Below are 27,016 nucleotides of genomic sequence, written 5' to 3' on the forward strand. Positions count from 1 at the left end.
CCCATCCTCATGACCTCATCTGACCCAAGTCACTTCCAAGGGCCCCATCTCAGCTGCCATCACACTGGGGTCTGGGGACACATTCAGTCCAGGGCCCTGTGAATCAGTAAGGAGCTGAGCACCTGGCCAAGGGCCTCACACTCGCAGGAAGCCCAGGCTGGCAGGGACTGCTGACTCGGGCTCAGCCAAGCCTGGAGTGGCCCCTGCCATTTTTCTAGACCCTTCTTTCTCGTGCCTGCAGCTTCCTAAGAAGAGCACAAACAATCCTTTCCTCTTTATCGGGAAAACTGTCGTCTTTGCCCCAAACTGCGTGTGCCTTGCCTCGTCCCCCCATCACACCCAGCAGACCTGTGCTGCGGTCTCCAGCCAGGCCAGGCCCACCTGCCAGAGGGGCTGGAAGATCAGGTTTTTGCTGTTCTGTCGTCTAGTGGAGGGAGACCGGGCAGAAGGGATTGGGCCTGGGCCCCAGGCAATTGATAGGCTCTGCTGACAAAGGACCCACGACCTTTATACGGAATGGTCTGTGTTTTGACTTTACATCAGTAACAGTACTCCACGCATTCTGCAACTTTGTTCCTCCGAGAAGTGTTTGACCGGCTGGGAGCTGCGACCCTGGGGGTTGCTCTCGTTTTAAGAGTCCTCAGGCCCACGGTTTACTCAGATGTCGTGCTGGCCATTTGCTGCTAAGAAGGCATTGAGCCGTGGTCCTTGTGCATGTGTAGGTTTACCTGTGGCACACTCCTAGACGTGAACCGGCCTCCAATAGGCATGTCTTCAACTTCCCTAATGATTGCCTAACTGCTCTCCCAAAGGGCTGCTCCCATTTGCATTCCAGGGAGCAATATAAGAAGTGCCACTGCCCCATGTTACTGCCACAGTCGGTGCCACTATGGTGGCTGTGAAATGGACTACACTGCAGTTGGCGTGTCTTCCTGGGGTACTGGCTTTCCAAGCGTCCCCTCATGACACTTTTTGTTTGCTTTCTCGCTGAGTTGGGTATATTGGATACCAATCCAATTACATGAACCAGTCTAGTTTTATATACATTGTAAGCAACTTCCTCCATCTGTGATCTGTCATTTAACTTGATGGCATTTTATTGTACAGCAGTGACACTTTAACAAAGTCAGATCGATTAACTATTTTTTCCCGCTTCTGCTGTTAACTTTTTTTTTTTTTTGGTGAGGACGATTGTCCCTGAGCTAACATCTGTGCCAATCTTCCTCTATTTTTTATGTGGGACACTGCCACAGCATGGCTTGATGTGCAGTGTGTAGGTCTGTGCCTGGGATCGGAACCTGCAAACCCCAGGCCACCAGAGCCAAATGGCTGAACTTAACCACTATGCCATGGGGCTGGTCCCCCGCTGTTACTTTTAAAAGAAAACCTACCCTACTCTCAGCATCAAAAATACTGTGTTGTCAGGGGACAACCCCGTGCCCAAGTGGTTAAGTTCGCATGCTCTGCTTCTGCGGTCCAGGGTTTTGCCGGTTCGGATCCTGGGCACAGACATGGTATCAGTCATCAGGCCACGCTGAGGCGGCATCCCACATGCCACAACTGGAGGGACCCACAACTAAAATATGCAACTATGTACGGGGGGACTTTGGGGAGAAAAAGGAAAAATAAAATCTTTAAAAAAAAAAAAACTGTGTTGTCTTACATTTTCGCTTTTCAAGTTTAGCTCTAGAAACCACCTGGAAATGTTTTGCACCAACACAAAGGGAATGAGAGACCTAATTGTACAAATGTGTAGCTCTTTCCCCAGGCCTGTCGTGAGTGGCATAGCCGTGCCCACCATAGCGGTGGTCTCCAAGTTTTCCGGCAGCAACACTCTTTACCACTGGGCAGAAAATAACTTGGCCGTTGGTGGGGCTCGACTCTTTGGCCAGCTCAGCAGCCCTCTCCCGCCGGTGGAGCCCAGTGTGGGGAGCACCTTTGGCCGCTGTGGTGGGGACGGTCTGGAAATCCCACTTTTACTGGCTCTGGGGACAACCAGACTATTCTGCTGTTGCCCTGAGTGTGGGAAGTTTCCCCAACTCCCCTCCCCTCTCCCCTGCTTGTTTCTTGAACACGGAGATAATTTCTCCTTCTGGACCCTCAGCCGGGTTCTGTTCCAGGCCTCGCTGGGTCCCTGCCCCAGCCAGTCCCATCAGGCCTCAACGATGGGAAGGGTGAGGGTAGGCCGGGTGTCATGTCACCTCCCCCTGAGGCTCTCCTGGATTATCTCCAGGCTGCTGGACACTCCCCGACACGCTGCAAGAGCACCTCCACCCTGGCTGCCGCCCCCCTCTCCCTCTGCTGTGTATCACGGTTGGCTGCTGGACACCTCCTTTTCTTGTAAGGGTGGGATCCCCAGGAGCAGAGGCTGGACAGTAGCCCAGGCCCCCTCACCGCCTGGCACAGTGCCTGGCAGGGGACACGCCATCAGCATGGGTGCGACGGGAATGCAAGTGTAGACACAAAGGTGGCTTCAGATCCTTTGGGCTGAGGGGCCATCTGACATCACACACTTGGGGCAGGGCGGGGAGCAGGAATGAAATGGCCCTTTGAGACAGGTCTCCCTGTGCCCCACTGTCTTGGCTCTGGATGTCGTCACCCGACAGTCAGGACTCTGCCCTCCAAACGGCAATGGAGGTTTATTTCACCGCGAGGAAAGAGAGGGACAGGAGTATTTTAGAACAATGCGTTTCTTACAAACTAAACTAAAGCTCGTTTTTCTTGCCGCGGTGGGGTCTGGCGCTCCAGAGAGGTGGTTTACAGTTCCGCTCGGACCACCTAGGAGATCCCTTCGGGTGAGGCCAAGAGCCGGTGCTGACTACAGGTGTCCAAGATTTTGAGAGTGTCCAGCGCCGCCTTCCGGACCCCGGGATCAGAGTCCAGCTGTAGCTCCTGGAGAGCTGAGAGGGGCACAAATGGGAGAGCATCAGGACCCTCGTGGCCAGGCCCGCCCTCCGTCCTGCGCGGGGTGCTGGAGGGAACCAGCCCGGGGCTCGCGGGCAGCCGCGGGGTCCCCGTGCTTGGAGTCAGCGGACGGCAGGGGGCGCTGTGTCTTCACACCGTCTGCCATCTGTCACTCACAGGGACAGAAAGCTCACCCACAAACCCGGCTGGGGCGTGGGTCAGCTGGAGGAATCCGGGCGGAAGCCTTGCATAAATATGCGTCAAGGGGCGGGGGCAGGAGCACCGGGAACGAACACGCGTCTTCCTGGAAGCCCCTCCGCAGGCTCAGCCATCCCTGGGCGCCTTGGTCACACAGCCCCCACCCCCGCACCCCGAAATACAAGCGAAGGTTGCCTGGCTGCTCCCTCGAGCTGTTTCACCAAGCTCCCCAGTGGCTCAGCGGACCCAATATAGCCGAGTCTTCACTGCTTACAATTCCGTATCGCCGGGAAGTCCAGCTTTTTCAGATAATGTGCGGACATCTGTTTCATAATAATTCCTAAAATGATAGCCAGAGGAATAAATGCTCATCGCACGAACATGAGGTCAGAAAGAGATGCGGTTCTACCTTGTGAGGGTGTGTGTTAAGGATTTAGTTGCAGACGCCTAATTGAGAACGGGGCAGGTAGGCAGCAGGGAGCACGGAGGGTCACTTTTACCTGAGCTCTGGTCCCAGCGCCTGTCCGCCTCCCCCTCCAGACCCAGGTCTGTCCCCACCGGCCTGAAGGTCCCTGCTGCAGCCGGAGGCATCTGCTGGCTCACCTGCCAGGTTGCATGCGGCAATTCTGATCCTTGACAAGTTACTTTTCACGTAGGTCATTGTTTCCAGCAAGAAGCTGTAGAGAACAGCAGGCTTTTTCTGAGTCTGCAAAACCAAGTGATGCACAGAGCAGTGCAGGATGAGGTCCCGGAGACTGGCTGCTCACAAAGTGCATTCCCATCTGTCTGACGTGGGAGGGTCTGCCCAGAGAGGACAAGTGCTCATCCCAGCATCACACAGCAAATTAGTAACCGGGCGACTTAAGGACCTTCAGCCCCCTGTTGCAGTCTGTCTGACCCAGAGAGGGGGTTACATTTGTCCACAACCTGCAAGGCTGTCCAATATGGTAGCCACTGGCCACATGTGGTCCTTGAGCGCTTGAAATGTGGCTAGTCTGAATTAAGAGTAAAGTGCCTCCTGGATTTGGAAGACAGTACCCAAAAAAAACCGTGACCTATCACATTAATGATTTTTATATTGATTACATGTTGAAATGACAATGCTTGGATCTGTTGGGTTAAAGCAAATCTATTATTAAATTTGGTTTCACCTTGTCTCCCTTTTCATAACGTGGCTCCTAGAAAATTTAAAAATGGGTGTGTGGCTTGTGCTCACTTTCCATTAGACAGTGACACTTCACATCTGAAAGGTGAAGCCAGGGTCACAAGATAGAAGTCTGTTGGACCCTAAGCCCCAAGCCACCGGTGGCCCCCTCCAACAGACCCATCCGCCCTCAGCTTCCTCACCAGGACGGAGCACAGCGTTGCCTGGAACGCAGTCATCTTGTCAGCCGCACTGCTGTCACTCGGGCAGGAGGAGCCCTCCAGGGCCTTCCAGCCCCAGAAGCGCACACACTGAAACATGGTAGCCATGCACGCCTGGAGGCACAGGGCAGGACAGCAGGAGAGGCGTCAGGCGGTCACGCGAGGGGAAGGGCTGGCCAGACAGCAGCCTCAGACAAGCCTCAGGAAGCCAAAGAAGGGCAGGCTGGTGGGCCGGGGAGGGTACCTGGGACCAGAGCCCCACCAGCCTATACGATGGTTGCGTGCGCACGTATAAAAGGACCCTTGGGGCAGATACAGCCCATTCGCCCCCTTAGCCAGCACCTTCGTGCCCTCAGCAGCCCTGCCTGGGAGCTGCCCCTCCAGGAGATTGGGGTCGGGAGACTGGCTGGGATTGGCAGGACTGGGCGGGCTTTCTCATGTCCTCAGACGCCCTCCACCCAGCTCCTCCCGTCCCCGTGTCCCTGTGTCCCTGTGGACTGCAGCAGCCAGGCCCCCGGCCCCCGGCCTCCTGAGCCGTTAGGCCACAGAAGATATTGGTAGGAGACTGGAGGGCAGGAAGAGAGAGGTTGGGGTATCTATTCCCAGGGGAATGAGTGGCAGCTGTGTCGCCATCCTGTGTTGGCCTCCCCTGACCACACCCCTCTTGGTGGTCCCTTCACTAAACCCTCTGGTGACATTTCCGGGTGTGCCCTCAGTCCTCCCCTGAAGCACCGCCCCACAGGGCAGTTGCCGATGAAACAGGAAAGAGCGATGTGAGCCGCTGACAGAAGGTAGTGAGGATCCGTGAGGAAGGAAGTCTGTTTCGTGCCCTGGGTCACCAGTGTCCCCGAGACAGAGCCAGGGAGGGAGGCAGGATGAGAGCAGAGAGCCCCAGTCAGGAGCTCCCTACAGGACACCCCTCACCTCCCTGGGGATGCCACCTAGACCACCGCGCCCCACGTGGACACCTGCAGCCCTCACAGCGACGTGGAGGGGATTTATCCTGCAACCCCAGAATCGGGGACGGGCACTGGTTGAAAATGAGCTGTTGAGCACCCTTTGTTTGGAGCCACCTGTATCCCCACAGCTTACTAAGAGGTGGCAGAACTGCCCCTAATCCTGGTCACCTCCCCACCACACCCTCCCCAGTCTATGTAGGAAGACAGATGGGGAGGAGAGAAGACAGAGGTCAGAGTCACGGGCAGTGCGGGGGAGCAGAGGATCCCCACACGTGTGTCCCCAGCTGACCAGTGTGAGCCTGGAAGAGGCAGCAGTTAGACAGGAGACGTGGGTCTCTCCCTGTCCCTCCTCCCATGCGCTGGAGGGGCTTGACCTCGGAGAAGGAGGAGAAATGTGGGGTCAGGGAGCCAGGCGCCCCTCCAGTATGCCCAGTGGCCCCAGCACAAGCCTGCCCCTCCAGAGTAGGTGAGGAGAGATTTAAGGCAACTTTTAAATGACGGAATCGTAATAACGGGCATAATAAAATAATGAGGGCCAAATTCAAGAATCTGGTAGAAGAAAGGGCAGCTGGTGGAGGATGGCTGCAGGCTGTGCCTGGAGAAGAAGGAAACCAGACCATGTTTCCCCCCCAGAGCTGAGACTCCTCCATAAGCCGGTTTGTGGGTCGTCTTGAATGGTCCCTTTCCCCAGCCTGGAGGGAAGAGCTGGGCGGATCGTAGCCTCTGGGCTCTTGGGGAGACTGAGAGAGGTGGGGCAAGCCCGCAGCCAGCTCAGCCAGCAGACCCGAAGTTCGTTTTCCTTTCGGGGACAGTGGTCCCCAGACTTTGGGATACAACAGGGAGGGTGCGTCTTACTTGGGCTGCATCGGAGCAGGGGTCCTGGCAGTGCAGCATGAGGGGGATCCAGGCTTTCTTCACTTCCGCCTTGAAGAAATGCTTCTTGGAAATCCTGACCAGCTTTGCCAGCTTCCCGAAGAGGATGAAGGCCTTTAGACGCAGCAGCCCACTCTCCTGCGGCCAGGATGGACAAACGTGCGTGAAAGCCGGGACGGGGCGCAGGAAGCCCAGCAAAACCCCAGCCGCTCTCTGTGGACCCTTTTATACGCCTTGGCCCCTGCGAAGCCCTCTGGATCATTCTATCAGGACAGAGTCTCTCCATATTCTGGTATTTATGACCTTCTCTTCCCTGGATGAGGGCCGTGCTGGATCTGAAGGCGCGCCACTGCCTAGCAGAGCGCCCCCCCACCCCAGCACGTCAGGGGTGCCCAAAGAGCCTCTGTGGGGTGCAAGGAATTAAAAGGGGAATCTCATTCCCCAACAGCAGGGCAGGAGGGTCCCGTGGGTCCTCGAATGAGAGGTTTTTTTTAACAAGATCCCATGATCAGCCAGTTGATTCGTCAGCCAAGTCAGACCTGTAGCCCCTTCTGCTCCAGAACACATCTTTTCTTTACGGGATTAGAAGTGCTCACTGGGTCCCTGAGCGGGAGTTTGCGGAGACCCCGGTGGAGGCCAGGGCCGGCTGAGGCTCTCCTCTGGACTCACGTTGTTGAAGAAGGCTCTGCACTGCTCGGAGATGGCGTCGAAGGATGACCCCACGTCTCCTTCCCGGAGCTCAGCCAGGATCTTGGCCAGGGCCTCCATGCCCTCAGAGGTCACGCTGGTGCTCATGGGCTCCCTCAGGGAACACAGGCACTTCTCCAGGAGGACCTTCCGGTACTGCCTCACCTGGGGGGCACGGGGAGCCTTCAGCCCCCACTGGTTGACCAGAACATGCCCACGCTGGACCCTTAGCCCGCCAGGCCCTGCACCCCAGGCCTCTGGGCTCAGGGTCAAGCACAGCACCTTCTTGGGGGCGCCGAGGGCCATGTTGCCGAGGGCGCGCAGGGAGAGCACCCGCAGCGCCACATCCTCCTGGTCCACGCCCCTCTCCAGCATCGACACCACGGGCTTCAGCAGCTTCTCCTGGTACAGAATTGGGTCGCTCATGAACTAGAAAGGAGAACTTTTTACAATTACCCCCAATACAGGCTCATTTCCCAGCCACGAGAAGGGATGTGTGAGCATATTCAATGAGCAGAATGGTCTGTCTGTGGATAGGGGAGGATTCTGAGCCCAGACTCCCGGGACCAACTCTCGGCCCTCCACCTGCCAGCTGTGGGACCCTGGCAAGTCACCCAACCCCTCTGAGCCTCAGTTTCCTCATCTATAAAAAGAGGAGGATGTTAGCACCTGCCTCAAGGGTTGTTGTTCAGAAGCAAGAACGAAATACCTGAGAAATGCTAAATGAGTGTTACCTACGTTCACACATTCATTCATCACTCATGTCTTCAGTTAACACGACCAAGCAGCCACCATGTGCAAGAGCCGTGCCCACTGTGTCTGAACAGAAATGCACAAGAAGCGTGAATTTCCCTCATCTGGGACTCAGAGAGTCACTATTGGCCTGGCACTCAAAGCGCCAGGACCTCAGGCCAACGGGGCCCCCTCTGGCATGTGTGGGTGTGCGCGCACGTGGGAGTGTTTTAAATAAACTGAAATAAAACCAAACACCAAATAAATGACTTCAATGTCAAATCTTTACTCTGCGGCCCTTTACAGAAAGCATTTGCCCCTGAGCTATGTCAGTGTTTGGTTCCAAGGGCAAATTGGACATCGTGCAGCCAATGAAACTTCTCCTAAAGTTTTCTGGCGAATTCTCTCAGGACCCCATAAGCACCCCACCTGCGTGGAAGGGGAGCTGGCCCCAGTGGCCATAATACCCTTCCTCAGCCTTCCTTCCTGGCAAAGCCCGTTTGCCTCGCAGGGTCTTCCTGTGCAAGAACTCCCCCAGAACCTGGATCCCAGCCAGAGCCCGAGGCGCCCTCCTCTGGGAGGTCCCTGGGTGTCCTGGCACTCGCTATGCCACAGGTCACTTAGCTGTTGCACTTCAGGGCACAGATCGGTTCTCAGCAACTCTGTCCCCTCAGTGCCCACCCCGAATTACTCTAGTGATGAATGAATGAAGGAGTGAAGGAGTGAATGAACACACAAATGAGAGATGCTCCCCTGCCCCATGGACTCAGATGCCCCTGAGAGCCTGGGTGCCTGTCCCTGAGGTGAGCCCCCCAGGAGAGCACTGGGGTCACCCGCCACCCACCCCAGCCCGCCCCAGTGCCCTCCCTGAACCCCGAGCCTCACTTCCACGCAGGCGGCGGTGCTGCTGACACGGCAGCTCAGGACTTCCGAGTCCATGCCCCTGAGCACCAGCTCCGACAGCCTCTGCCTGTAGCCCTGCACGTGCCGCATGCACAGCCTGCAGGGGGGACAGCAACCCCCATTGGGGGGAGGGCCTCTCAGCTCCTGCCTGCCAAGGCTGCACCAGAGCCAGACACCAAAAGGCAGATCTCTGAACATCTCTGGGCTGCTCCCTCCTTGCCCAGGAGGGTTTGGTTGGGGTGTGGCTAAATACTTACTTTCAATGTCCTTTTTAGGAAAGGGGACTCAAATGGGGGCCACTCGTGACTGATCAGGACCTGGGAGTCAGGATGACTCCCCATGCTGGCCCTGCTTGGGAGCGCTGTGTGGCTTTGGGCAAGCCCCATTCCGCCTCTGACCTCACATTTCCTGCCCTGGAGCACGAAGGTTTGGAATGAAAGATCCCCTTTGCCCTGCACATGACCACCATCTCAGAGTCTGGGACACGGGTCAACCTGGCCATCCCCCGGAAATGAGGCATTCCACCAGGACCTAGCCCTTCCAGCCAGGAGATGCCTCTGCAAGTCCCTCGGCCCCACCCCCAAGGGGGCCTGGCGCCCACCTGGCCAGCAGGCCCACTCCTTGCAGGAACGTCGAGCTGCTCTCCAGGAACACCCACACGCCCTGCTCTTCCAGGTTGTGGACCAGCTGCTCATTGTTGAGTCTCCGGAACAACAGCTGCATGGATTTGATCGTGACCCTGGAAGAAGGTGGGACTGCGTCATGACGCAGCTGCCCCGTGGGGAGCACCCACTGCACTTCAGAGGGGTAAGCATTACACCCAGGTCCCTGACGCAGGGGGTCCCTAGGCTGGGCCCAGCCAAGGGGCTAAGGGACAACGATGCGAGACGGTGGCTCCGCAAACTCTGAGAACCACACTGTGCTGGACACGTTTGAGGGAGGGTCATGAGTGAGATCATCTTCTGGAAACTTCTCTCCCACCAAGAGGGGATGATGAGGGCCTCTCCGTGGAGGTAACTCCTGGAGTCTAGTGACTTTTAAGAGGCAGCATCTGGCCCAGGCCCATGGCCTTGCACTCCATGCCCCCCTCCCTTGAGAGCACCTTTGCAGGTTCATCTCCTCAGGGAGGGTCCCTGAGTAGACGAGTCTCCACGTCTTCAGGACGGGCGACACAGCCTCTGGCCCCTGGCTGCTGCTGAGCTGCAGCAGGAGGGTGTAGACAAGGTCCGGGAAGATGTCTGGGAGCTTGTCGTCCTTGTCCATCTTCTCAATGAGAAGGTGGATGGTGCATAGGGTCTGCAGAGAGAAGGGCCAGAGGCCTCAGGGCTCCCACTCTGAGCCCGCTGAGGGGCCCTGGGGCCTGGCCCTGTGACTCACCATCAGAGGGTCCACCGCAGCCAGGCGCCAGATGTCAGCCTTGGAGGCGGCGTTGGCCCCGGAGGTGAACCGTGACTGCAGCCTGCCCATCAACCCACGGAGCATCATCCGGGCAAAGGGCATGTTCTCTGCCACAGCCAGCCACACCTCTGTCAGGTGGCTAGCCAAAGAGAGGGAACAAGGACTGTGGGTCTCCTGCCATATGCCCTGGCAGGTAAGAGCCCCTTTGGACCTCCAGGCAGCCCCCTGAGTAGGGGTTGGCCTCTGGAGCCTGAATCTCAGGGAGACGGAATAAGTCAGAACAGGTTGCACAACCGGAACCCAAGTCCCTGCCTCCACCCTCAGCCTCCTCCCTCTGCTCATGGTACTGAAGGGAAAGCCACAGCCCCCTGGGAGGCCCAGGCTCTCGGTCTGCGTGACCTTGGAAGTCCCCATCCAGCCTACTGTTTGATGACGTTACGGGCATGTCCAGTAACAGCCTCCAGGTACCCAATTTGTGTCAGGCTGGTCCTGGGCAGCTAGCTGATATTATACCACCTACTCCTCCCAACACATCTCTCTGGGGAAGATATTTCCATCTTTGTATTCCACAGAAGAGGCAATGAGGCTTGCAGAGGCCAGGCAACCTGCCAGACCACGCTCTGAAGCAGCCTCCCGATCCCCAAGCCCAAGCGGACTGCGGGGAGCTGAGTCTGGGGGAAGGAGACACGGCAGGGGGCCTGGTGGTAGGAACTGAATGGAGGGGTGGGCACAGCGTGCTCATCAGCCACAACTTCTCGTAAAGAAGCCATGGAGGGGGGACGAAATGGCAGAAACAAGGAAACCGGAAAGCAGGGCCTCAGTCCCACAATGGCAAGAAAAATCCACGTGAGCTTGAAGAAAGACCTGGGTTCCAGAAGTGAATGCAGCCCAGCCGACACCTTGGCACAGCCTGTAAGACCCTGAGCAGAGGGGCCAGCTCAGCCGCGCCCAGGCTCCAGACCACAGAAACTGTGAGATGACAAATGGGTGCTGTTCTAACCTTCCAAGTTGGTGGCAATTTGTTACACAGCAATAGCTGACTGACACAGTGATAGCTGACCGACACGGTGATAGCTCACCGACACTGCGACACCTGGTATGAGGTGGCCACCGAGAACGCCAGCCTAGCAGGGATCCCCACGCCAGCTCCGCTCCGAGAGCTGCTGACCCTCGTTAAACCAAGCCATCTGCACTGCTCTCCCACCTGGGCCTGTGGCAGGGCTGCCCTCACAAGAAGCAGCTCCACAGCTGGTGGAGCCAGGCCTGCAATTCACACAGGGCGGCCCTTGACCTTCTTGATCTGAGGCCTGTGTTCGAAACTCTCTCTTCTCTGTTCCCAGAATCTTTCATGACATCTGCCACGTCTCCCTCCACCAACATCTCCAGGTTTCCCTTTGCTCTTTGGTCTCAGCTGCTCTGGGGACCACTGCCCGCCTCTTTCTGGGCCCTTCCCCCACGAATTCTCATACCATCCCAACACTCCCCAAATTGGGTGAGATCCTGCCAGCTGCCTGTGCGACACTGTGACAGAGGGCCTCACACCATTTGTGAAGGTAACACTGAGAAGAATAGGGTGGCACTGCTTTACCGTGAGGCCACCTGAGGGGCTTGAGACTCTGCCATTTCATCCCTTGGGTACCTGGGCCAGTTGCTTCCCCTCTCAGGGCCACATTTGGAAAGGAAGGACAGAGTGGAGCTTCCCCGGAGGCCTGCTCTGGAGGCCTTGGGGGCCACATCCTGTGGTTTATCCTGGAGAAGCCCAAAGTCAGAGGGTGCCCGGAGTTCTGTCCTCCACAGGGAAGGAAAAGGCCGCCTGGTGAGGCCCACAAGGTACCACCAGGACACGTGAGAGGCTATGGGATCCAGATTCCAGCTCAATATGGCCGAGCTGTAACACCGGGGCTCCAGGACCGCAACTCCCCAGAGGCTGTACCTCCCAGGCGCTGCAGGGAGAGGGTCTGACCCAGCCCAGGGGCGGGCAAGGCACGACTCAAGGCCCCGGTCTCCTGACACGCATCACTGGTGGCAAGTCAGGCACAGTCCGGGTTGCACAGGAGACCTTGGCCGCCCGCCCAGGGCACCCACCTCTCCATCGGCAGAGGCTGCCTCAGGAGTGACGTGAGGACGGTCTCCTGGTGGTAGTGCGCCAGCAGGAGGATGCCCTCGATGAGGAGGCGCCGCACCTCCAGGTGGTCCACCACAGGCAGGTGCACCAGGATGGCGCCCAGGATCTCGGCCACCTGGGGAGGGGTTGGGGCATCACCAGGACAGCCGGGCCCCCAGGGGCCTCCTGCCCTCACCCCACTGCACACCCCTCCTCCAAGGACTCTTGCCCAGCTGGACAATGGTGGGTTAAACCACCAGCACTCCTTCCAGTGCATCCTTTGGTTTCTTCTTGGATTCATCAGGTTTTCAGCGTGGGAGGCAGTGCACTCTGGGAGAGCGAGCCTCGGGCCTCCAGTCCGCGTCCAGTTTCTGACCAGCCCACCTTCAACACATTTCTTTCTTGTTCTAGAACTCTACTTCTGCCTCCTCTTTACAACCAGGGATTTGGGGAGGCATTCCCAGTGAGCACAGCTGGGCCCTTGCCCGACCCTCTAGTCTGGGTGCACCAGGCAACCCCAGGCCCCAGGTGGCCCGGCCGCAGCTCTGCCACCTTGTCCTCCAGCTCCTTGACCCTCATCTGGAGGAAGGTGCCTATCCAGGTGACCGAGGCCTTGTCGTGCTGGAGGTCCAGGGCCCCGATGTTCTCACAGAGCTTCTGGATGAGCGAGACTACCTCGTCACAATTAAACTGCACGCACACCACCTAGGACCAGAGCAGGCCAGTCCTGGGGTCTGACGGCTGAGTCCCATGCCAACTCCCCCGCCCCGCCTGTCACTGCTGACATCACCTCCTCCTCTGCCCAGCATCACAGCCCCCGCCCTGGCCCCCATCCTCCCTCAAACCGCTGCCACGGCCTCCACGCCTCCCTGCACAGCCCAGCCTCTCACTGTCCCAATCATGGGCCTGCTCAGGATGTCACTCCTCTACCTCAAAGCCATTGGGGCTCAGCCTGGATTTCCAAGGCCCTTGGGATGCGCCCCTCAACCTCCCTCCCACCTCATCGCCTGCCCCCACCCTGCACAGGAAGCCTCATTCTAAGCTCTCCCCATCCCATCTCTATTGCCCTGCAGCCTTCCCCCAGGATGTGCCCTGAGCCCTGACGCCCTCCGACCTCATCCTGCTGGTTCACAAGCCCCCTGCTGCAGGGAGCTGCCTCTGCCCCCTGACACAGAAGTGACCTCGCCCCTCTGCAGCCCCGAGAGTTTGGGCGGCTCTGGGCATTTCCAGGCATCAGTGTGCCATCCGTGGGCCTGTGTGCCAACACCTGTGGGCAGGGCCTTGTGTGCATTCTCTCTGGTGTCCCCTTCCCCCGCAGTGGGGCACGTGATAGGGATGGAGAAAAGACAGCTAGACACTGTTAAGTACCTACTGTGTGCCAGGCATCTCAGAGCAGACCTTACATATCGAAGGCCATTTAAATAGAGATGACATGAGCTGGACCAAAGGCGATGGGAGCTGCGACCCCCAGAGGAGGATGGGGGCTTTGTGGCCAGACTGAGCAAGGTCCCCCCCCCACCCAGAGATGGCCCAGGTGTCCGAGACCAGCCCAGCAGCTCACACAACCTTCCAACTTGTCACCTTGGCAATTCTGGAGGACACGCTGAGAATCCTTTCGTCATCCAAGCCCTGGAGATCATCCTTACACTTGGTGAGCTCCCGCTCCGTGGAGGCGCCCCATGAGTGGCAGGTCTGGCTTGCTGTTGGGGTACAATTTCAGACACGTTCAGCAAGGACCCAGGGCCCAGACACAGGCCACGTCGTGGCTGTCTCTGGCCCTGGCTTTCTGGGCACCCTGGCTCCGCGGGCTGAGTCACCCTCCAGCGTCCGGACATCCCATCCCTTCTTGCCTTTGCTCTTATTGCTCCCTCTCCCCACGCCACCTCTACATGCCACTCAGATGTCTGCTCTCCTGGAGACCGTCCTGTGACCGATGCTCCACCAGCCACCAGCCGCCAGCCACCAGGCGCCAAGCCATAGGCAAACTCTCTACCTCTGAAGGTCACCACCCTGCATGCTCTCCAAGCTCATCTCTGGCCAGTTCTGCGCTGTCCTTTGTATCTGCAAGCTGAGCTTGCCCCAGTGGGGCCCCTCAGTGCCTGACACATGCCCTTAGCAAGTTTCACGGAACAAATGAGCCTCTCCTTCTAGAAACTTCCATGGCCTATCGGTGATCTCTGCGCCCACTCCACACCACCTCAGAGAGGCCGTGCTCCCCCTTAGGATGCCCCTGCTGTCAGCCCTCCCTCCCGGCCTGGAGAGGCTGGTCCTGATGTCCTGCCTTCCCCCTACCGTGAAGATCCAGCAGGCTGGACAGGACATCCATTGAGGTCATTCGGGTTCTCCTGTGGGAGTCACAGGTGCACGGGGCGATGAGTCCCACCAGCGTGCCAAACTGCCCCAGCTTCAGGGGGATCTGAGGGAAGGAGACTTCAAAGCTCGCACCCTCTGTGTGGACCTGGTGCACACGCACACGCAGTGCTGCCCAAGAGCAGTGTAACAGGCAGTGGGAGAGGGCAAATCCCCCCTCTGAAAACACATTCTCTGTCTGGGAAGGGGGAGGACGCCACCATCCGCCTGCTGAGCCCCACCTGGGCCCCTGGAGGCGGAGCAGCCAGGACCTGAGCAGTCCTGCCCAGAACACGCCCCTCTGACCACAGGCCCGGGTTCTATGTCCGTGCACCTGTCTGGTTCCTGTAACTGAGCCGTGGGTTCAAGTCTGGACTTCCGGGCTCCCTGGCTGTGTGATCTGGATGGGATAGTTAGCCTCGACCCTAGTATTCCTCGTCTGTAAATTGGAGATAACAATGGCGCCTCCTCTTTCAGGGAATGTCATGAGATTTGCAGCAGAGAATCCAGGCGATGTTCTGGGCAACGTCCGGCCTCAAATGTTACTTAGCACCAGGATTGGCCCCCGCCTTGCTTTGTTGGCCTGTGTCCCCACTGGGGTCCCGCCTGCCCTGTTCTCACCTTGCACCAGCCCTGAGACCCGAGGCCCGTCCCCACATCCCAGCCGCGGGACACCGTCATCCTCCTGCCAACACCGTCCCTGAAGACCAGGCAAAGAGCATGAGGCCAACAGATGTAGGAAGAGAGGGCTCATCGGGCCATGTCAGATGGTTCATCAACAAAAACACCTCATCGCTTTTCTAGGTTTCTTGATATGTTTGTGGGACTTTGTAAAATTTGTAATTTTGCAGTGATTTATTTTCTCATTCTGAGTAAATGTTCACTTTCCTAACCAATGTGGGATTCATCACTGTGTATCCTTTTTGTTAAAGAGGGCCCTCACCACTGTGTGAGCCTCAGGCCCCACAAAGCCTTGGTCCACGCCAAGCCACGGCCCCATCTTCGCTGTCATCCCCACCCAGAGCCCCAGTGCCAGCTCCTCGCGGGGTCTCCTTTGGCATTCCCAAATGAGGCAGCCTCTTCCCAAGGGACTCTTCAGGGGACACAACTTGATTTCAAAATTCTCCCTCTTCTCGCAGAGAGAGACAGGGGTTTGTCGGTGGATGTCAGAGCGGCGGGCTGGGGGGCTGGGTGCTCCTGCACTCACGCAGACACCGATGCTCTGGACGCAGACCCGCATGAGACAGAGATGGAGGTTCATGGCCTTCTCCCGCTCCCATTCTTTCTCCGACAAGATCCACTTTTCCAGGAGCTATGGGTAGAGCCCAGAACACAGAAGGGAACTTAAAATCCCAAGGCCAGCCCTTTCTTGGGCTGCTATTGCCATCCTCATCTTTCCCCCTCAGGGTCTGACTTTCAATGCTTCTGGGTGGCTCTAGCAACTTCTGGTTTTCTTTCCAGGCACATCTACTAGGGAGATGAGGCTGTGGGCAAGAGAGAGAGTGCCCCCAGCATCCTCACCAAGATGGCGCTCGGCTGATGTGTTTGGCCTTGCTCCAAATGTTTGCCTGCAGGTGAAAGGGCCATGAGCACAGCCCGCTCTGCACTCCAGGGACTGAATGTTCATGCCTCTAATAATGGAGCTTAATAACACACAGAGCAGAAATGGACAGAACTGAAAAGAAAAATAAAGAAATCCACAACGATAGAGATTTCTGTACCTCTTTCTTGGTAACTGATAGAACAGGAAGACAGAAAATCAGGAAAGATACAGAAAACTTGAGAAACACTACCAAGCAGCTTGGCCTAATTGATTATCAGCAACACTCCCCCCAACACAGCAGAATGCTTTCCAAGTGCACACAGAACATTCACCAAGATAGACCACACCTGGGCAACAAAATGAGTCTCGGTCGATTTAAAAGGATTCAGATTATACAAAGTATGTCCTCAGACTACAATGGAGTTACATTAAGAATCAAAACCAGAAAGATCTCTGGAAAATACTTAAATATTTAGAAATTTCAAGATAACCCATAGATCAAAGAAGAAATCGAAAGAGAAATTAAAATGTATTTTGAACCGAAATAAAATTAGAATACAACATATCGTTATTTGTGGGATGTAGCGGCAAAGAGCAAAGTTGGTAGACTCATACTTTCTGCTCCTGATTTCAAGACTTATTGTAAGGTTACAGGAATCGAGACAGGATGTCATTGGTGTAAAGATAAACAAAGACCTCAATGGAGCAGATACGTGTCCAGAAATAGACGCACACATATATGGCCAATTGATTTTTGACAAAGACACAAAGGTGATTCAATGGAGAAGAGAGAGTCTTTCCAACAAATGGTGACAGACCAAGTCCTATTCGTGTGCAAAAAAATAAAAATAAAATAAATATTTTACTGGATCCATACCTCATACCATTTACAAAACTTAACTCAAAATATATCATAGACCTAATCATAAAACCCAAAACTATGAAATTCTAGAAGGAAAACTAGAAGGAAAATTTTGTGGCCTTAGGTTAGGCAAAGATTTCTTAGATATGACACCAAAGCATGATCCATAAAAGAAAAAAATGATAAATTAGACCTCATCAAAATTAAAAACTTCTGCTCTTCAAAAGACACTATAAAATTAATGAAAAGACAAGTCATAGACTGGGAGATAATATTGGCAAACCACATATCGGGTAAAGGACTTGTACTCAGAATGCATAAAAACTCTGAAAACTTAAGAAAGCAAACAATCTAATTTTAAAAAGAGAAATCTACAATTACCCTTCAAAAATGCCGAGGCTGTGAAACACACAGACAGGCTAAGCAAAGGTTCCAGATTGAAGGAGATTAAAGAGACAAGACAATTAAATGCAATGCACAAGCCAGATGGATCTTGGGTCTAGGGAAAAATAGCTATAAAGTACATTATTGGGACAATTAGTGAAACTTGGATACAGACCACAGATTAGAATATAGCATTGCATCAACATTAAATTTCCTGATTTTGATCATTGTAGTGCTGTTATAGAAGAGAATATTCTTATTCTTGATGTCTGCAACTAACTCTCCATGATTCAAAAGATTGTGTGTGAGTGTAATGAGAGAAAGAAAAAGAAGAGAGAAAAAGAAAATGTGGCAAAATATTAAGAATTGTGAATCTGGGTGAAGGGTATACAGGAGTTCTTTGCACTATTCGTGCAACTTTTAAGCAAATTTGAAATTTTATCAAAATCAAATTACCAAAACAATTTTTAACACATCCCCCTGTTTCCTACAGAATCTGGCACTCAGGCCAGTGTTCTGGGAGGGGTGGCCATCCCTGGCTCCTGGCCCTCCACCAGGAAACTCACGTGCACCATCTCCTGCAGCCCCTTGGGGTCCAGCTGCCTCTGCATGATGCCCTCCATCAGCTGCTCCAGGGCACACAGGGCATTCGCATACAGGGTCTACAGCCAAGAGAGGGGAGTCCCGGGCAGCAATGAGGAGGCGCACACAGCCACCCACCAGGACTCTGTGGGGGTCCACACCGATGGTCTGATAATCACCCCTTTACTTCTGTTCCCACTGAGTTCTTCACAGCTATCTTCCCCTATGACGTACTAGACAGTCTCTTAAGGGGAACCCATTTTACAAAGGGGGAAACTGAACTCTTAGAGTTCAGTTCTCCTGACTTCTCATCCAGGGTCAGGCCCTTGAGGCAGGGATGGCTACCTGTCCACAAAAGATTTGTCCTCCTTTCCATAAGGAGGGAGACAGCCATCCAGTCAGGGACTACATTTCCCAGCACACCTTGCATGTGGGTGGAGTCTGAGTTCTGGCCAATGGAAGATGGGCAAAGTGACTCATAAATCCTCCATACTCTTTCTCTTCTTCTCCAGCCTGGGTATCCACAGGGACATCAGGAGCCCCACATTAAAGATGGTTGTGCTCCTGAATAACTGTGTGAAGCAGCTCCGTCCCCACCCCCATTGGCCATTGGAGTTTATTTGAGTAAGAAATTAGCTTTCATCTTGTTAAACCATGGAGATTTCAGGGTGTATTTGTTGCGACAGCCATCATTACCTTACACTTACTAACAGAGCCTGCTATACTTTGCCGCTTCTAGCCACTCATAGGTGGTTGAGGAAGGTGGACTCTTGGCACCGCCCCCTGTTAATGTAAACTGCCAAGTTCTGACCCAGAAGATGAGGTGGCCCAGAGGGACCTACCTTAAGGGACTCGTTGTCCTCTCCTGGGGCTTGGAGAGAAATTACAGAATGGATACTGATATCCATCAGCTCACTGTTTTCCTCTGTAGAGTAGAAAGGCCTCAGTTTGCTGGGGAAAGAAGCAGTGACAAGAGGAGTGGTCAGTGGGGAGTCAAGGCCCTGCCACCCCCCTGCCCAGTCTGGAGTGCAGAAGCATGGCACAGAACAGGGAGAGGCCAGCATCCCTGGTCGAGTGGTCAGGCACGCATCCTTCCCCAGGCTGCACCCAGGCAGGAGTGTCCAGTGACTGCGTCTGTGATTGAGGGGGAGAGTCAGGGGTCCAAGGCCACCTCTCCTACTTGCTTCTCCGTGACCACACCATGGACGCTGCCCTCCCAGGCTGGTCCTAGCCCAAGACTTTTCAAAGGGTAATACCTGGACCAGCAGTGTCAGCATCACCTTGATCTTATTAGAAATGCAAATTCTGTGGCCCCGCCTCAGAGCTACTGAATCGTATCCTCTAGGGGTGGGGCCCAGCCATCTGTGTTTTAATAAACCCTCCAGGGTGGTGCCTAACTGCTTAAGGCATGCTAGCTCATGTTCTTTCTATCCCCTTCATCAATAGTTCTCAAGCCCAGTTGCATATTAGAATCACCTGGAGAGCTTTTCGAGGGCCTTGAGGGCCCTATCTGAGCTCCAGGGCTCCTTATTGAAAGTTCTGGGGTGGAGCCAGGGTGTCAATATTGTTAAATTCCCCCGTGGGTTCTATTGTGCCTCCAGAATTGGCAGCCACCATCCCTCTGTAACTTTAAACTCCTGCCCCTTCAAAGGGGTCCTGGATTTCACCCTACCAGGAGCCCTCAAGCTCCTACCCAAATCCCGTTATCTTGTTTAAGCTCTGCTCAAAAGTCAGACGCCAGCTCCTTCGGATGGCCTGTTACAGCAACTGAATCGCGTCTTGCTAGTAGCGCCGTTTCTTTGGTCTTAGATTTTGTTGTCGTTCACCTACAAGCACCCTGCTCTGACCTATGATTCTTTGGGTGTGTGCTCCTCCTATGTCCAAGTGCCTGAAAGGATGAGTGTTTGTGAATTTTATTTAAAATCTGCCTATGTGCTGCCTCGTAAAGCAACAGCTCTGCTATGAGCCTAAATAATGAATCTTCCCCAACAGGAGAAGAAATCCTAGAAACAACCCAGCCACTTCAAATACTAACTTTACAAATACATAACCTCTTCCTCCTCCCCACTGGTGGGTGGCCAGTTCCAGGAAGGTGAGCCTCAGGTACTATATTGCTCTGTATTAACTGTATCCATGTCATATCAGTAAATAAGTTCATTGACTGGGCCCACCCAACTTGAAGGATACCATCTCCCTGCTATGCTATTCTGTGTCACTCTGTGATTTCTTGTTCAAAACATTCCCCAATGAACCGAAGAATAGTGCACCTGCCTGCCACTCACCTCCCAGTGCAAGGAGAAGAGCCCAACTTGAAACATTGCTGAGAATCATGGAAAAGAACTGGTAGAAGTGGACACCCACCTTCTAGGATGGCCCTTTGCCCCAGGGAGCTGCCACCCAAGACCCCTGCTACAGAGGCAGGGAGGGCAAAGGAGGTACAACCCTCCCAGGGAGCACTGAGGGGTGTCTCAGATGTCACCTCTACCCAGGGAAGGCATCTGGGGCCCAGGCAGGGGCCCAGCTCACCTCAGGTGCAGGAAGGCATCCATCGCCATCGTCCGCACCGGAGAAACCAGGTTGTCGGCTGGTTCTGCCTTCATGATCACCTGCCCGGCATGATGGACAGTGAGCTGCCAGGCCACCCAGTGTCCCGGGCCAGGCAGGAGAGGGGACCTTTGACTCAGTGACTGTGACGGTGGCAGCACTTCCCAGGGTTAGTGCCAGGAAGACCTGACATTGTATGAACACCCCATATGCTTTCCTTCTTTTTAGGATTGCTCGGCCTTTGACATTTTAGGGGACGTGGCAAAATCTGGCGGAAGGAGTGGGGATCTAAATGAGCCCGTGCTTCTTGCTCAAGTCTGCCACTGACTTGCTGTGTGTCCTTGGGCAACCGGCTTCCCTGGCCTGAGCCCTTGTGTGTAATACTAGAACTCAGTGGCCTGTTTCACAGGGTGGGGCCAGGTTGGCATGAAATTACATGCACGTAGCTCCTGGCCCAGTGTGGCGGCCAAAGGAATGTTGGCTTCTTTCTCGGGGCCTCCTGTTCCACCCACAACTCTCTTCCCTGCAGAATTGCCTCCGATGCAGCTGGAGTGGTTTCCAGGGGCCAAGGTATTGTAAGGGAGTGGGGAGGTCTGGGGACGAGGGCCAGTGGCTGTCCCGCAAACTCCATCAGGGCCTGTCGTGGCTTCTTGCCTTTGGGCAGTTGACATTTGCTAGATCTTACCAAAGGTCTGTGCAAATGTAGCTTTAAGTCCTGCCTGCAGCAGCTCCCTACCCTCTAAGCCCCTCCCACGGAGAGACGCTGGGGCTGTAGCTGGCTGACCCAGTGGACCTCTCTCTCCTGGCCCTGAACCAGCCACCTTGGGGGCACCACAGGGCCCAGGAGGGCTGGGGTTCCGGCCCTGGTTTCCAGACTTTTTCGAGGCCATGAAACCCTTTATCAGATGCAAGAATATCACACTCTGAACTCCTACAGTTGGATAAAAGCAGAACTGAGACAGGGAGGGACTCTGGAGGCCTCTGCAGACCCCCTTGTCCCTCAGAGGCCATCAGGAAGTCTGAAAACCTCTGACCAGAGAGAAACCAGTCAGCAGAGTTAGACCCCAAACTGCCCAGGATGGAGGAAGCGCCCCACCCAGCTTACCATTATCATGGCGGTAAGAGTCGTCTTCTGGGCAAATTGAAAGTCCTCCAGGTCTTTGATGTTTTTGATGGCGTTGGTGACCTGCACCACACTCTTCATGAAGGCCATTTTGAGGCAGATGTCCTGTCCCAGACCAAGACGAGGGAAAGGAAGGGGCACGTTGTGAGTGAGCCCTGAGACTCCGAGCCCCAGCCCTCAGTCCCGGACCCTACAGCCTCCTGAAGGATGCTGCTTCCTCTGCTCCAAAGAAGAGTCAATGTCAAGGGTGCTCTGAGAGACAGCCAGCCTCATTCTGTCCTTCAGCTACCTGACGGAGCATCTGCCCCACGGCAGGGACGCAGGCCAGGTTCCAGACGGTGCTCTAGTGAACTGAGGAAGACGCTGCCTCCCCCCAAGTCCCCCAGATTGTGCCCGAGGTCATCAATGCTGGTCAATGGGCACCTTCACTGACCAGGGGCACCCAGCCCAGTGTGTCGCCAGAGAGACAGAATAAGTTATTGAGATAAAATTATTTTTGCTTTTATGACATGGATGAACCTTGACGACACTATGCTGAGTGAAATAAGCCAGACACAAAAGGACAAATACTGTACGATTCCAGTCATATGAAGCACCTGGAGTAGTGAAATGCATAGAGACAGAAAGTAGAGTGGTGGGTGCCAGGGGTGGGGGTGAGAGGGGGAGATGGGGAGTTGGTGTTTAATGGGGACACAGTTCCAGTTTCACAAGATAAAGAGTTCTGGCGATGGATGGTGGTAATGGTTGCACAACAATATGAATGTACGTAATGCCACTGAACTGTGCGCTTAAAAATGGTTATGATGGCAAATACTATGTTACGTATCCTTTACCACAATTTAAAAAACATTGATTTTGCTTTATTCTCTGTGTTTGTTCCTCCTCACCATTTCAAGAAAGTAGCAAGTCCCTTTGCATCTTTTTGAAGACAACCCCACTTCCTGTCGCTTATGAAAAAACTTGGGACAGGTGTCTGGGGTGGGGGAGAAAGAGAGGCTGGGAAGAGGGGCAGCTCATCCTGTGACTTCTGGGGACCCCAGCTCACCCTGCCCAGCACTCGGGGGAGGGGCTGCCCCCCACCGTCCCCTGGAGCAGAGAGCAGCACAGACTGGGGCAATGGGTTTCCCAAATGCTGGGAGTCAGGTAGGACTCCTGGTTTTGTCCAGGGTGCAGACGGGGGTCCCCAGATAATGATGCAGGGTGATTCTCTGCCAGCCTGTTCAAGGAGAGCATCCCCGGAGCACTGACTGTGGGTCTGTGGTGGCCGAGGGTTACCTGGCAGCTGCTGGAGTAGTGGTGAATGATCTTAGAGGTGATGGGGTTGTCCACGTGGGTGAGGAGCATCTGGGGGTGGCAGTGCGAGGCCACACAGCTGTACATCACCATGAGGGCGCTCTTCGCTGTCTCCCGCCTCCAGGGATGGTCCTTCTGTGGAGCCAACGAGAAAAAAAGACCCACTAGGGGAGGGAGCTCTGCTCATCTTGTCCCTCTGAGAGGGAACAAGGGCCACCCCGGCTGCACATGGATAGTCTCTGGTCACATGACCAAAGGAGCCGTTGAGTCAGCTGAAGGTGCTGGTTTTCTGGGTGCCTGAAATGTTCACTCATTTATTCATTCATTCAGCACATCTTTACTGACCACCTACTACGTCCCAGGCACTGGACGTACAGTGGTGAACAAGTCAGACCAGGGCCAGGACCACCCATTAGCTGTGAGCAGGTGGGTCATGTGGACGCATCTAAACAGAGGCTGCCTGTGTGCTCCTTCATACCTTCCCCTGCCAGGCACCCCTTCTGGGCCCGGGGCTCTTGTGACGCTGGGGACACAGAGGGGAACAGACAGCCTCAGTCCTGATCTCCTGGGAGGAGGTGTTGGAGGCCACCAAACCCACCATGGAAGGGGGTCAGGGGTGCCCACACCCTGCCAGGCATTGAGTAGGAATCCAGGTCTCAGTTCCTGCTTTGTGGAGAGGCTGGTGAGGAGCCCGAGACACTCTGGATTCTCTCCATCCAAACTACCAGACACACAGGGCAAGGGTGCAAGGTCAAGGCAAAAGCCTGGGGCATCAGTGACTCCAGATGGTTGCCCACTGGGGGCTCAGCCAGCCTGCGGCAGAGAGAGGCAGCCTCAGAGACGTGCAATCGGCTGCCTGGGTCTGACTCCAGGCTTCGCCGTGACTAGCCAGCTGCACGTCTATGGACAAGCTTCAGTGTTCTCCTCTATACCACAGTGGGCTTATAGCCCCTCCATTCTAGCACCACTGACCCACTCAGGCGGAGCTCCCAACACGTGGAAAGCACCTGCTGAGCGATACCTGCGCAGCTTCTTGAGATCCGGGGGTCTGGGTGAGGCCTGGAACTCTGCATTCCCAGCCAGCTCCCAGGGGCGCCCCCATCGCTGCTCTGAGGAGCCCACCATGAGGAGCAAGGGGCTGGGACTCCTTTGTAATGTCTGGGTGCTGAAAAGGCCCACCCTAAGTTCTTGAGATCATCCAAGAGCAGAGGCTCTGTTGAGGAGGCCTCCAGATCTCAGTCGCCTTGGCGATGGCAGACACAGAGGGGAGCTTCCTATTGCGACCCAGTAAGAACCTGGATCGGGTGCTGAGGGCACTGTTCTAAGAGGCCCCCGGAGGCCTGACTTGGGGGCGAGGGTGCCTTACTCTCCAAGCGCCAATCTGCCAGGACTGCTCCGACTCCTGGATCCTCTCCTCGAAGTCATGGAGCACGTTCAGTACCGTCTTCATCTGGCCCCGGGCACACAGGCCAAAGCACAGAATCACGCCCTGCAGGAGACCCAGGCAGCCGGGTGAGGGCAGTGGGCAGAGGAGGAGCCCCTCCATACATAGAGACACACACACATGTGCGATTGCATACACACCCACGCACCCATGCACATGCATGCATGCATGCACACACAGGTACAAACACATGCATGCAACACACACATACATGCATGCACATGCCCACATCCCCTGAGAGTCCAGAGGGGTCTGGAGGATAGGAGGGCCTGCGGGGCGCCCTCACCTCCCGGTCGAAGTCGTTGCCGTAGTCCGTCTTGTACAGCAGCTCCAACAGCAGCACCTCCACCTTGCTGGCCTCCAGGCCTGTGGCCAAGGTGAAGCCCAGGGCCCGGTAGAGAAAGCCCTGGAGAGGCAGAGGGACAAAGGGAGATTCAGGCCTCCCTACTCCACCCTCCAGGGGTCGCTGCCATGAGGACATATTCCTCCAGATTACAAAAAATGTACAGACATCTATGTGTTTTGTATATTCTTTAAAATAAATGTTCAGGTTATCCTGGGCGATTGGACTCGGGGTTATTCTTGGTGCTTGGACCATGTTGTAAATAATGGGGGTCAAAAGTCTCTCTTATATAAGTTGAACCAATTTATACTCCCACCAACAAATCTAAGAGCACCTATTGCCTCACACTCTCTCCGACACGGGACATTATCAGTGAGAGGTGGAACATTCGCCTTTTGATTTCTTTTTTTATTATTTGCCCTTTTGATCATCTTTATACTTATAATCCATCTTTAAATTGCTTATATTCTTTTCCCATCTTCTGTTGGGTTATTTCTCCTATTTTATCTTTTCTTTGTAAGAACTTTGTATGTATATTCAGAAAAATAACAAGAAGAACCACATTATCTCATTTAATCTGCACGACAACTCTGGAAGGTAAATGCGATTATTGTATTTAGAGATGAGAAAGCAAGCAGGATGAGATAGAACCAGGATTTAAAATCAAGCGCAGTCTGGGGCTCATTTCTTAGCAATCGCATATCAGAAGGCTCAGCTAGTGGATCACTCTCGGTGGGGTATTTCCCCAATGTCCCATTTACTTTTTGATTTTATTCACCATGACTTTGTTTTGTCACACAGAAAATTTTTCATATTCATAGAATAGTTTCTTTCTTTTCCTTTGTCTTTCTTGGTTTCTTTTTGTGCATGTGAAGACCGGTTCCATGTTAAGGTTCTAAAAACATTCATCACTATAGTCTTTTAGTTGTCCCACGGTTGAATTTTATTTTGCACGCTTACATCCTTGATCTGTTCTGGGAGAACAAATCCTTCCTGAACGTGCTTCATTTGCAATATGTTCTTAGCTAGTCTCTGACATTCTCTCATTCAGATGGACTTGGAAGTAATCTTGTCAAATTCCATGAAATTGTCAAATTTCCACAAAAGCTCCTTTGGAGAATTTGACTGGGAGTAAATGACATGGCAGACTAATGTGAGAAAAATAGACACCTTTGCAACATTGAGACTTCCTATGCGAGAACAAGAGATATGTCTATTTTATCAGGCTTTCTTTGAGCTTCTCTACCTTTCCTTGTAATTTGGGGCTCCTCACGCTGGTTCCACATATTGCATGTGTTCAGTATTTTATTTGATTATATATTTTACATTGCGTTGCTACTTGGGATAGGATCTTTTTTCAGTCTGTTGTATTTTTGTTTTATTAGTATATAGGAAGATAATGATTTCTGCATATTAATTTTGGGAGAAGACTGGCTCTTTCTACTTGTGTTTATAAGTTTGGAAGCTCCTGGAAGCTAACTTGCTTCCACCTGGAGGATGCCAGTCTGAGTGATGAAGACATTGAGGGTCCTGATTAAGTTCCTTAAGCTGCTGTATCCAGTTGTGCCCTTTAAAGTTATCTGAGCCGTGGGCCGGCTCCGTGGCTGAGTGGTTAAGTTCGCGCACTCCACTGCAGCGGCCCAGGGTTCGGATCTTGGGTGCGGACATGGCACCACCCGTCAGGGCATGTTGAGGCGGCGTCCCACATCCCACAACGGAAGGACATGCAACTAGGATATACAACTGTGTACAGGGGGGGATCGGGGAGATAAAGCAGAAAAAAAAAAGGAAGATTGGCAACAGTTGTTAGCCCAGGTGCCAATCTTTAAGGAAAAAAAAAATTAAAAAAATAAAGTTATCTGAGCCAGTAAAACCCTATGTATTTATTTACTTTCCTTAAGCTAGGTGAGTTATTGTGATACAGCTGAAATACATGTATTTGCTTATTAAATACTGTGTACAACTTTCTTTCAAATGGGCATCTGGCTTTAAACTGACACCTGGTAAGGTCCTTATACCTGTGAATCCAGAGCGTTTAGCTGTAGAAGACATTGGGAAGATAGACTTTGCTATTTGATATTTTACATGTTCACCTGTGAAGGGTATATAGCTGAACAAATGCATTTTTTAGTTGACATCTGTAAAAACTTTCTTTGAAACATCTTTAAGGAGACATTATTCACATACCTTAAAATTAACTCATTCAAAGTTTACAAATTCAATGGTATGTTCACAGAGTTGTGCAACCATCATCACAATCTAAGTTTAGAACATTTTCATCAGCCCAAAAAGAAACTCCATACCCACTGGCAGTCACTCCACACTCTCCCCAGCCCCTGGCAGCCACTAATCTACTTTCTGTCTCTATGGATCTGCCTATTCTGGACATTTCAGATAAACAGAGTCATATAATACATGGTCCTTTG

General features: G+C 53.9%; 1 protein-coding gene across 1 annotated transcript in view; it reads right to left on the reverse strand.

The window, feature by feature from the left end:
- Positions 1-2,740: 2,740 nt before the first annotated feature.
- MROH2A (maestro heat like repeat family member 2A) overlaps positions 2,741-27,016 on the reverse strand; it is a 43,868-nt gene continuing 19,592 nt past the window's right edge. The window contains exons 20-42 of the mRNA XM_046644391.1: positions 24,534-24,653; positions 24,170-24,292; positions 22,786-22,938; positions 21,493-21,615; positions 20,370-20,449; positions 18,686-18,794; positions 17,828-17,923; positions 15,680-15,784; positions 14,416-14,539; positions 13,705-13,823; positions 12,676-12,828; positions 12,105-12,259; positions 9,999-10,158; positions 9,724-9,917; positions 9,223-9,360; positions 8,604-8,718; positions 7,269-7,415; positions 6,969-7,151; positions 6,282-6,437; positions 4,450-4,581; positions 3,706-3,808; positions 3,377-3,442; positions 2,741-2,900 (exon numbers count right to left, since the gene is read on the reverse strand). Of these exons, the coding sequence (XP_046500347.1) occupies positions 2,779-2,900; positions 3,377-3,442; positions 3,706-3,808; positions 4,450-4,581; positions 6,282-6,437; positions 6,969-7,151; positions 7,269-7,415; positions 8,604-8,718; positions 9,223-9,360; positions 9,724-9,917; positions 9,999-10,158; positions 12,105-12,259; positions 12,676-12,828; positions 13,705-13,823; positions 14,416-14,539; positions 15,680-15,784; positions 17,828-17,923; positions 18,686-18,794; positions 20,370-20,449; positions 21,493-21,615; positions 22,786-22,938; positions 24,170-24,292; positions 24,534-24,653 (2,976 nt within the window). The 3' untranslated portion in view covers positions 2,741-2,778. The remainder of the gene's footprint in view (positions 2,901-3,376; positions 3,443-3,705; positions 3,809-4,449; positions 4,582-6,281; positions 6,438-6,968; positions 7,152-7,268; positions 7,416-8,603; positions 8,719-9,222; positions 9,361-9,723; positions 9,918-9,998; positions 10,159-12,104; positions 12,260-12,675; positions 12,829-13,704; positions 13,824-14,415; positions 14,540-15,679; positions 15,785-17,827; positions 17,924-18,685; positions 18,795-20,369; positions 20,450-21,492; positions 21,616-22,785; positions 22,939-24,169; positions 24,293-24,533; positions 24,654-27,016) is intronic.

This window comes from Equus quagga, chromosome 17 (assembly GCF_021613505.1).
Source record: "Equus quagga isolate Etosha38 chromosome 17, UCLA_HA_Equagga_1.0, whole genome shotgun sequence".
NCBI classification, from domain to species: domain Eukaryota; kingdom Metazoa; phylum Chordata; class Mammalia; order Perissodactyla; family Equidae; genus Equus; species Equus quagga.